General features: G+C 37.7%; 2 protein-coding genes across 2 annotated transcripts; one reads left to right on the top strand and one right to left on the bottom strand.

Moving 5' to 3' along the window:
• Positions 1-415: 415 nt before the first annotated feature.
• Positions 416-11,030, bottom strand: LOC139959099 (uncharacterized). The gene is made up of 4 exons (XM_071956677.1): positions 10,877-11,030; positions 2,881-3,111; positions 1,905-2,053; positions 416-1,041 (listed from the first exon to the last, which is right to left on the bottom strand). The coding sequence occupies exons 2-4, from the start codon at positions 3,108-3,110 to the stop codon at positions 995-997; spliced, it is 426 nt and encodes a 141-aa protein (XP_071812778.1). The 5' UTR covers position 3,111; positions 10,877-11,030; the 3' UTR covers positions 416-994.
• Positions 3,772-8,780, top strand: LOC139959100 (uncharacterized). The gene is made up of 4 exons (XM_071956678.1): positions 3,772-4,390; positions 5,202-5,378; positions 6,046-6,203; positions 7,532-8,780. Exons 2-4 carry the CDS (start codon positions 5,292-5,294, stop codon positions 7,605-7,607), a joined length of 321 nt encoding a protein of 106 aa, XP_071812779.1. The 5' UTR covers positions 3,772-4,390; positions 5,202-5,291; the 3' UTR covers positions 7,608-8,780.
• Positions 11,031-11,348: the final 318 nt, after the last annotated feature.

Raw genomic sequence — 11,348 nt, 5'->3', positions numbered from 1 at the left:
GAGGCATCAGCCTCGTACAAGACTGTAAACCTTCAACTTTTACAATAACAATTCTCGGAATAGACCTTTCGTGCGATGCGGTACAGTATAGAAGCAATGCCTAAAATCACTTACTTATGTGATGCACTAACACCGAAAGTGAAACGGTTTTGGGGCGAGGGTAGAGAAGACGGAGGGGGTTGAGGGGTGCACGACGAGGGTTGAGGGGTGCGCGAGGGGGTAGAGAAGAGGGAGGGGTAGAAAACAGGGAAGGGTAAGCGAGAGGTGAAGGTTAAGTGTGCGTGTCTCTGTTTGGAGGATGGCGTCGGGGCAAATCAGCCCACTTTCTACACGTCCATAGAAATGTACAATTGAATGATCCAAAAGAGAGATTTAACTCTGACAAAGGAGATTAAATCAAACACAGTAATCACGGTTTGTATTTTTGATAATTACTTTCATTTTGTTTTTCCAAACAGAATACAACTTATTTTAAAAACTATAAGAATGAGTGTCAGATGTGAAACTTGAAGGGGTGGGGGAGGGGGTATAGGAAGGGTGAACATGGGTCCAGGATGGCATGGAATGGTGTGCCTCCGTTTAGAGGGGTTGGAGAATATCAGTTTCACGCATGTGTTTGAAATTTACTTATAAAACGAACATTTACGGGCAATAATTGACTTGAGAATAAAGCAAACACAAAACTCATGTTTCTGTATTTGTGTTCCTTATTATAAACCTCCCGGCTACCTTACGCTCCCCCCCCCCTCCCCCACTTCGTCACGTTGATATTAACCAAAATATATGTAAAAAGGCCCATGGATGATCCTCATATGTACAAAACTTGCAACGCACTGATTTCGGACTTTTAACCTAAAGCCTACCCCTCCCCTCATCCCCTACCAACTTCTCTTCACCGATCCACCTAAAATTAAACTCTGTTTATGAGTCACATACGATCGAAAGTTGCTCATTTTCTAGTCTGTCTCAGCCTCGATCATTGTCCTTTCTCGGTCTAGACATTCATATCGGGGAATTCTTGCCAAGAGATCCTTTCGTCGCCTGAGGGGAAGATAGAAGACAGAGAGTTGAGAATGGGAACGTATGTTGCAGAATGGGAAAGTATGAATGACAATGAGAAAGTATGAATGACAATGGGAAAGCATGAATGACAATGGGAAAGTATGAATGACAATAGGAAGTATGAATGACAATGGTGAAGTATGAATGACAATGGGAAAGTATGAATGACAATGGGAAAGTATGAATGACAAGGGGAAAGCATAAATGACAATGGGGAAGTATGAATGACGATAGGAAGTATGAATGACAATGGGAAGTATGAATGACATTGGAAAAGTATGAATGACAATGGGCAGTGTGAATGACAATGGGGAAAGTATGAAAGACAATGGGAAAGTATGAATGAGAACAGAAAAATATAGGATTCAATTCACTAAGGGGGTAAGGCTATAGCAGCATAATAGGTTTGAAACTAAGGGGAAATTAGGTAGATTGTTAGTCTGTGCTCATCGTCCACACAAAAACTAATGCAATAATGATCATTGTAAAAACATGCCATTTGAGGTTATACAAAAGTCTTTTTTAGTTTTTTTGTACACCCGAGGATCAGAAACTAACGGTCGGTAGCAGACTGAATAGTCCAGTCACTACAATTGATTAACCTCACTCAACACATTTCAGAGTGTTAAATAAATATATATAAGGATACATATTTATATGTATATATATTTATATATAAATAAATATATATATATATAAATATATATATATATATATATATATATATATATATATATATATATATATATATATATTTATTTATTTATTTATATATATATATATATTTATATAATATATATATATATATATATATATATATAATCTAACAACTGTCAACTAACCGTCCATGTCATCATCACCGAGGAATGTAACAAAGTTTTTAGCTTTGCCGCCCTCTTTCGTCCATTCACACACATCAATGAATTGATCGCCATTGACATCAAGCAGCTTAAAGACGGTTGCCTTCCGACTTCCAATATCGCGACGGAAACTGCAAAATACAAGAAAACAGTTTTTTTTTTTCATTCTTTCTCAAAACTAAAGTGATTGACAAATATTTTCTATTTGGTGACTTCACAGTATTGTGGCATCAAAAAAATATATTTTGTAGCCGAGGTCATGGCGACAAGACGAGTGTATACTCTACGGAACACCCCTTACGAACGAAATACACACCACTGCGGTAGACTAAAGTGACAAATAAATGAATATGGTATACGGTATCGTTACATTTCAAAAAATTAAATAAACTTAAAAAACCTTTTTCTCTTTTAAAGTACAAGGTGGAATTAGTTGGAATTGTGAACCATGATTTTTTCTCAAATTATTTACCCTACCCTCTCCTCTCCTCTCCTCCCCTCTCCTCCCCTCCCCCGCCAAAACCTTCGCTTTTGTGAAATAGTTATTATAGGACGTTATGATGTGTTATTTAAGTGATATATAATTTATAAAAGTTATATATTTATAATTTGATAATTTGATATTAAAATATATTACCTTGTGATTATTACGACTATATATGTTTATGCCCTCTTTCAACTAAATTACTCCCAGCCTCCCCCACCCCCTCGCCCCCACCCCTACACCGTCCTTGCCCAACGTATCCATATCCATTCATTTGTGATCGTTTGGAAACAAGCTGTTAAGGAGTATAATACGATCTTTCAAATCACAAAATACGTTTTTACTCGTTATAAAGGAAAGAAATGTTTGGAAACGGTCATTTTCGCCATAACAGAGGAACTGAAATAATCAGATAATTCCTGGATAACATCAACCTTCCATACACACTATGTAAGTAATTACGATGAAACTTACGGTATGTTGACTTCAACACCAACAGCACCAGTGTCAGGGTCGTACGTGGGCGATATCGTAGCACCGCTGTCACCGATGGGAAAATCCAAGGGTCCAGGGGAATCGGGTTGGGGTGGGTCACGATCATTACCACCCCCTGAGTCCGAACCGGACGAGGAGCCAGAGCATGCCTGACTGAGGTTTACAACAGTAATAACGAGAAACAGGCAAAAGATGAAGAAACGCGCCATCCTGAAAGAACAATGAAAAGTATATAAATATATAAATAATATATATATATATATATATATATATATATATATATATATATATATATATATATATATATATATATATATATATATAATAAAAAGAGAGAATTAATGAGATATGTAAATAAACAACGGAAGAGTGACTGGCAAAATGCAAAAAACGAATCAAAGATGAGATTTTAGTTAAAACTATTGTATTTTTATTTTACAATAAAACTTAAGATATTACTAGTCGTCATACAGTCTTCTATACTTATAGCTATATATGCAATGACACTGATATAAGATTACCATACCATTACCATAATACTGCTGAAAATAAGCAGGTTAAAATTACATGTTGGGCACACTTGTTGGGGAAAGAATAAAATGTAACTTTGGGTTTCTGCCAGTCCCGGGAACCCGGCCAAGGACCTGGTGTACCATGCACTGCTATACGTCAACGAGAAATGGAACCACCACAGAAACAGGGATATAAAAGTGCTCTGTGCCATCGATACCAAGCAAGCGTTCTCTTTTCTCTGCAGTTAAACGTTAATGTTCGGAGATCTTGAACGATATGCAAACGTCCGACACGGTTTCAACTTGCCTCACCAACAATTTCCCTACACCTAAAACTTTGAAGGGAATGAAGACTCGCGCACAAAGAAACGTCTGATGCCGGTGTAGCAGTACAAACTGTCGCAAATATTCCATATTCAGTATAAACTGTCCCGGTCCCACAGGACAGTTTATACTGGATTTACCAGTACGTTTGGTCTCCCCGGACCTATTGTACAAGGCCAGTTGGTACAGACTGTCTCCCCAGACAGAATATGCTATGGTTACACGGAGGGGGACATTATTCGACGGTCATATATTTTGTTGTAAATTGTGTCCCCCTGAACACAATGTCCGCCGTAGCATGTACGTTCGAGTAGCAAAAATTTAATTAGTAATGGACTCTGGCAGTATCCGTATTATTAGCAAATTGTCGCATTTCGGCTTCCGTATATTTAGCAGTAAAGTCGTGCGACAACTAAAAACGGAAAAGCTAGCAGAAAACGTGAGACAAATTGCGGATATTCTAAGAGATGAGAGCTATCCAAGTGGGTTTACAAGAATAAAACAGAGAAGAATCTTACGGAGACAAAGTCAGTCTTTCAGACTGGCTGAAAATGGAACTCTTGCGTACCGAAATTGAAGGAAAGTGTTGCTATCTAGGGCTACTCAACTCGCCCAAATCGAAGCAGCTCACACTGACTAGTGACATCTATAAGGTAATGTCTGTAACTTACAGTATAGGATACACAATATGCCTTTGCTTGTTAAATGGCGAACGGCCATTCCACAGTTAAACTATAACCAGGCCTCTAGGACCTTTTTGGTGAACAAATCATGATATTCTTTTACCACGTTTGGTTAGTTGTAAAAACTCATTCGCAAAAGTCAAGCAATTGCTTGTGCAACATTATAATCAGTTGTATGCTTGAGCAAAGTTATTAGGGCCTATTTCTTTTCGTTTTGTTTACCCAATTGTTTACCCAAACAAATTTACCCAAACAAATTTTTGTGACAATTATTATAAATTTCCACCTTTAATCGCCCTGCCTATCATAAAAGATAACAACAGATTACTAAAGCTTAGAGAGCTAGTCTGGTTTGCATGCATGGGACACTATAAATGCAATTATTGGACTATAGCATATAGCCGAGCCTACTTCTAGAGGAAAGTGGCACTAATACTGTACATAATAAATTCCCGTTCATTAATATTGGTTGGTAAGAACAGATATTGAAGGCCTGATAGTACTTTTTTAGGTGTGGCATATTCTCTACATGCCAAACCTCACTGCAGAAGAAAACTTCTTAAATATCTATAGACCCCAATTGTGGCCAAGCAATGTGTACAATAATGGGAATATTCCATTTCAAACACTGATATAGAGTTGTAATTCAATTTTAAGGCACTTCAGCTAGAACTACCAATTCTGCAGCCCATATATTTGTGTGTGTTTGTTTGTGGTTTTTTTTTGGGGGGGCAAAAAAACATGATCTCCTTTGATCATGAATTTTCTTATTTCTTTGAAGGTGTTCATCTTTGCATAGATAAACCAGACAACAGACTATGTCTATTGTCTAGATTCTATTGGAAAACTATCAACGTTGATGTAACAAGTTATGCTCAACAGGATGTCAAAGCGTCATTGTCATGTAGACCTACGAACAAGTCGCCATAGCATTCCTGTAACTGGATTATGGAAACAGGTAAATATTCAATCTGTTTTAATTGCACAAGATGTCCGCAGTATGCAGTGAAGGTTTAGTTTAGTTAATGTCATTCTTTCTGGACAAATTAAACATTTACAAGTTTAACGGTAGTCTGTATTGGCCCTAAATTTTGGCCACTTTAGTTGCTAGAAGTTTTCAAAAAGTACTTTTCTGGGGGTAATAACCCTTTAAATTGTGCTCAGACATTCTAAATGATGACACGAGATGATTGAATGTCCCAGTGAGGTAAATTTCCTTCAGGGATATAAACATACTTACAGAATTTTGTCCAAAGTGAAAATTTGGCATATTTAGGGCCTATACAGCAAACTTTTAAGCCACACTCTGGCCTAACTGCAGAGCAACCATCAATATAGGCATGTAATTGTAAGTTGCAAAAAGTGGCGTATCATTTTACTGGTTTAGTGGTTGAAGCGATTGTAAATATATGGTACAGTATGGTGTAAGTTACATTTTCATATTTGCAAGGTAAAAATAATTGGCCTAAATCCACCAACACCCTGTTTCGATCAGATATCCCACTGTTTTTATCTAGATCTGTGTACAGCATGAAGCAATGGAATAGAACAACAGTCAAGGCAAAGCCTGCAACTTGTAAAAAAAAATTAAATTAGCACCTAAATGCTGTCTTCTTTCTTAACAGGTTGGTGTTGATCTTATTGGTCCTCTACCAGTGACAGCTGCCAATCGACTGTACATGATAACACTGTCTGACTTCTATTCAAAGTGGCCTGAGACTAAGGCAGTGCCTGACAAGACTGCAGCATCAACTTCTTATTTCATTACTGATGTGATGATGAGGTAAGCATGTCTTAAAAAGTGAACAATTTTCTGTAGTTAGTAACTAGTTCCAATATGAATGGCATCATATCTGTTATTTGTACCATGCAAATAACTTGTAGTGCATGGCAGAATGCTGTGTTTGAGTATAACTCATTTCCAAATAGGTATTAAGCATACGGAAAGGTCACAAAGGTAGGTGAGAACCGAGAAAGTGTACTGTAAATCTTTGCAGGTTAAGTCCCCATTAACAAGTTTATATGTAAGTAGTTTTTGTCCTATATTTACTTGCAGAGGTTCCACCTCTGGTTTTTAAGTAGCATATAGCCTGACAATTGTCGTCATTTAATTTACATCCCCAAAAAGTGATTTTGGCTGGACATGTTTCACTGCAGCAGACACAGTTTATTTGTTCAAACAAATGATGAGTAAATAATTAAGACCACATTCCACAGCTAGACACCACCTTTTGTGTGTTGTTTTTCAAAAAGGTGTTGGACAGTTTGATATTGTAACCACAGGGAACTTTTCTGTTTAGAAAGTGTGAACTTATTACTAATTGGCTGTTTTGACAGGAACTTCGACAAGATAAGAGAGATAATGTATCAACTGAGTTTTGGTACCATTTCTCTGTTAGATCTGTTGTGGAAAATTGCTAAATGTGTTTGTGTGTGTGGTGGGGGGATATTTCCTGAAACCTGGGAGAGGGACCCTCTTTTTTGGCAAAATAGGGCAATGTTTAGGTCTCTTGACGCAAAATGATGTATAATAGTACATTTTACCATAATAATGGTTAGCAAGTATTATTTGGTTTTGCATTTGGGTCATAGAGAGGGTGTTTTGAACCCCCATGGATCCTGATTCAGGACAATTAATGTTTGATCGGCATTAAACAGTCATACCATGCACACATACATCAATAGAGCACCAAAAGGCATCAAACTTCTGTTGTATCCTAGCTTAAGCTAATTTGATAAATTTCTGATATTAAATTTCATTAATATGTCACAAATGTTGTATTGGCTCATGTGGTTAAAACTTTTCAGGTTTGGTAGTGAACTGTACAATATAGCGCCAAAATTATGACATGCAATCTCCAATTAAAAAAATGGACCCAGTATTCCCATAAACATGTAAGTGTCACAATAAAAGATCATCCAATTAACTCAATGCCTAAGCATAGTTCAGTTGTACACTATACAGTCTACACTTAACCAATATGGTGAATGTTAATTATCTTTGTAGTGGAGCTTACACATAGCCTTTCAAGATGATAATTTATTTTATATATGACTTACAGTGTGGCATTCACTACTCATAATATTTCTTTCAACTTTTATTTTGCACAGATCTGGTTGTACTGATATCTCATCTCTGACCACCAATGGAGGGAGTATGTATGAAGTTAACGGAAGACATGTCTAGACGATTTTCTTAGCAGTTAACTTGTTACCGACAATAATCTTGTCTTTCACTCTAACATATCATGAGAGAAAACTTCGTCGGCTGCTATATGTTTAAGCAAAGAGAGGCCATTGACTTTTCACTGCCAGTCGTTCGGTGGAAATCCATATATTTGCAGTTCAAGTTGAAGGGTTGTTACGCTCGAAATTCTCTATCACCTCATTACTTCATTAAATAACAAATACGAAGGCGTGTTTCTTGGTTCTGGAAATTGTGTTCAAGATAAGTTCTCATAGTAAAACATATAACCGACCATATTCTGCTTCCTGTTGTAACTTTTGCTGTTATGGATTTCTGTAAAGTCTTAACGAAAAACCCGTTGGATACATGAGAATCAGCTATTTTATTTTGTAATTTACAATCAAGATTTAACTTTTGACGGTATCAAGTTGCACATTAAAGCATTTTATAGGTAATCCTACTGTTTGTGGAAAGCAGTTCAAGGGGGGAATTCTAATAGGGAAACTTCTGCATGGTTTTATTGAGGTCTTTACCAAACTCTAACGAGGATGTTCTTCATGTGGATTATGAGAGTTTCAAGTACATATTGTTTGAAGAAGAGTGACAGTAGTATATCATTCTAATCAAGCAATACCTCCCTGCTTGAAGGATGCTCTAGAAAGCATGGATTATCTTTAGTTGCATCAGAGCTACAAAGGGAGAGTCATCATTCCAGTTAAATTTCCCCATGCAGGGGGTAGGAAGTGGGGGTGGGCACACAACATCAGAGGGACATTTTCTCGTTCCACAACCACCACTCGATATGCTATAAACCGATACACACCGGCCATATCACTTAAATATGATGTATGATGTGTTAGTATGTTATCAATACTATTTATTGAGATTGTTTATTGTTAACCTTGCTATAAAAAGATATGGGATGCCATTTTAAAAATAGTATGTACAGACAGTGCCCCCCCCCCCCCGGCTCCTGGCTCCCTGATCCCATGTATAATCATTTTTTCACTCTTTGCCCAGTCTGATATAGATTCAGAATATTGTGTTTGTGCATGACTATCATCCAATTTCATGTTTTGATTTTTACTATATTAACTTTCTTTAAACAAACTTTTCTCTACAAGAATGACATATTTAAAGTGTGAGAAACATGATGAGACAACAAATCTAGCATATTGCATCCTGCTCTGTCCTATTTGCTTTATTCTTTCCCTTGTTTGGCTTTGTTTTGTTTCCTGTATGTTTTGCAGCTCTTTTGAAGAGAATATTGTCTAATACATCTTTTCTAATTTGAACAACTTTTGTCCAATAAGAACCTTCATAATAAGAAACAACGAACCATTATCACTGGAATTGCCTGGAATGCCATTTGTCTATACAAATGAAGATTTGCTTCGCGCATGGCCATCACAACGGGCTTAGGGGGCAGGGGTGGGGGAATGGCCTTCCACCCTGTTGAGAGGGAGAAAACCTTGACTCGACGATTGAGTGACAAAAATAAGGAACGGTTAAAAAGTAAACAATAAAGTAGTAATGAAAGTCAATAAATAGGTGTCAAGCCCATATGGAGGGTTGGGGCAGTGTTGACATTTTCAAGGTCAGAGAAGTATCTTCCAGCTAATTCACGGTTTTTATTAGCAAACAAAAATATTTTGGAACTCATCACAGATAGGTCACAGACTTAAGACCCCTCCCCAGGACACAAATTCGATAACTTACCATCCCAACTCCCCCCCTCCCTTATCCTTGCACTCAAAATTATGTGTATGGGCCTGAGCTTTGTATACAGCGTTGTCGATTTCATTTAGGATGTAACTTGAAAACACTCTCAGTAACTTCCCGTCCTATAATGAGCTTTACGCACGGATGAAATTTCATATTGGCTAGGCAACTCTCGTAGACCCATGAAGTACAGTTACCATACTTGCCAAAACTTACCCACTGTGTGTTAGGGAAATACGGAAAAAATGAAGTTTGGACTCCTAAAATTCGTAATATTTTACCTCTGCAATTATCATATTTTGTTGTAGCTGTTGCATTCCCTATCCCGTACCCGCCCTCCGTTGGGAGGGGGGGAGTTAGGTTTATACTATCTCTCCCTCTGTAAAGATGACTATGAACGCAATGTAGTTGCCGAATACAAAATGCAACATATACGGAGGATAACATAGCAGCAATCACAACAAAAACATGATTAACATCTTCTACAGATGGAAGACTTGTTTCTTTTTCTTCTTTTTTTTCCCGTTCTATTTTTTGTTTTGCAGCAACGCACAACGTCTCATTTATTTCCTGTAACATTTAACTCTGACGTATGCATCTGCTCTAATTATTGATATAATGAACTCAATTGCCTTTTGAATATCGAAATGCTTAAATTTTATGCGGGACAAAATATGCTATGAAGTATTTGCGGACATTCTGTACCAGGACATTTCGTCCGGTGGGACTATATTTGCTGTGAGGGTGGGACACAATTTTCAGCAGATAATGTCCGACCGGACTAAATATGCTGGTACAAAGTGTCCGCGGAGACACTTTGTACAGGGGGACACTCTGTACTGTCACACCGGTAATCTGACCTAGTTTCGAATGAGGTGTAACAGAAGTGTTAGACACCACCATCGGTCCGAAAATACACACACAGCTTGCCACCGTCGGAAATGCGACACTATATACAGTCAATACATGCAGCTACGGTCAATACCCACAACACAATGTATATAGCAGTGATAGACATCTCAGCAGGGAGTGTTATGGAATTTGATCTCAGGTCCAAATAAAAGATACTGTATGCATTTTGTAGCGACAAGAAGAAAACTTCACTTGAAAGCTGCGGAAAGTTAACTTTTTTCAGAGGGCGGCACGCGGTTCGGGGCGAGTCTTCAATGCCTTTAAACACAGTTAACCAAAAAATCTCAACGGCCGTACCAAAAAATGTTCATAGTTTACCTTCCCATTCAGTCAGCGCGTTAAAGACAAAATATGAAATTAATTTCAATGTTCGTTAATTAAAAATTTACTCATTAAATCTTCAAATGAAACAAGAGACAAACAAATGTGAAGAATAAGAGGTTCGGTCACCAGCTCTCACAACTCAAAAATATCTTTTACAGTTAAACGGAAGGGCCATCCGACCCATAGCGACATCATATATACTTAGTTAGTGCTTATAGCACACATACATGAGTTGATGAATAAAAGGCTTGTTGATATCAAATGATAGGTAAACTATTTATAAGTCTTCATCTAACTTTGGTCCAACTTACCCAAAACTTGTATAAACTGGAAGACCACGTGACGAGAGCAAATCGATACTGATGAGACCTACACTGCTGTTTAGGTGACGATGAAGGATTCCGAACAGAGATATCTTCTTTTAAATAGACGAAACATGCATTGCGCATGAGCACAAATAAAAGGGACATTTGGTCAGTTTCCCCTATGGCAGTCAAGGAAACCAAGTGGTGATCAAGTTACTGATATACTTATAACGGTCAGGTAACCATATACAGAGATGCCAAGGTCAGATGTTTTTTTGGCGGGTGAAAATTGTCTGGTGCTGTTGGTTACGTACACCATCTAAGCGGAGCGCCACCATTGGTTGGCGCGAAGCGTACAAGAAAATATTGGGATCTTACGGCCCCTCAGATGGCCGGAAACATCACTTCCCGGATCATCTAAGCTGAATCTATACTGTCTCCATATTTGTATTGTGTCTATTTTTTTTTCATTCCAGAG

Source organism: Apostichopus japonicus, chromosome 18 (genome assembly GCF_037975245.1).
Source record: "Apostichopus japonicus isolate 1M-3 chromosome 18, ASM3797524v1, whole genome shotgun sequence".
In the NCBI taxonomy this organism is placed as follows: Eukaryota; Metazoa; Echinodermata; class Holothuroidea; order Aspidochirotida; family Stichopodidae; genus Apostichopus; species Apostichopus japonicus.
This window is presented reverse-complemented; position numbering and strand designations above follow the sequence as displayed.

Coding starts and splice junctions, on each gene's coding strand:
- LOC139959099 (XM_071956677.1), bottom strand. CDS start 3,110: ATGGCGCGTTTCTTCATCTTTTGCCTGTTTCTCGTTATTACTGTTGTA. Junction 2,054..2,880: donor GGTGTTGAAGTCAACATACC/GTAAGTTTCATC, acceptor TGTATTTTGCAG/TTTCCGTCGCGATATTGGAA. Junction 1,042..1,904: donor CGGTGATGATGACATGGACG/GTTAGTTGACAG, acceptor TCTTCCCCTCAG/GCGACGAAAGGATCTCTTGG.
- LOC139959100 (XM_071956678.1), top strand. CDS start 5,292: ATGCTCAACAGGATGTCAAAGCGTCATTGTCATGTAGACCTACGAACA. Junction 5,379..6,045: donor TAACTGGATTATGGAAACAG/GTAAATATTCAA, acceptor CTTTCTTAACAG/GTTGGTGTTGATCTTATTGG. Junction 6,204..7,531: donor ATTACTGATGTGATGATGAG/GTAAGCATGTCT, acceptor TATTTTGCACAG/ATCTGGTTGTACTGATATCT.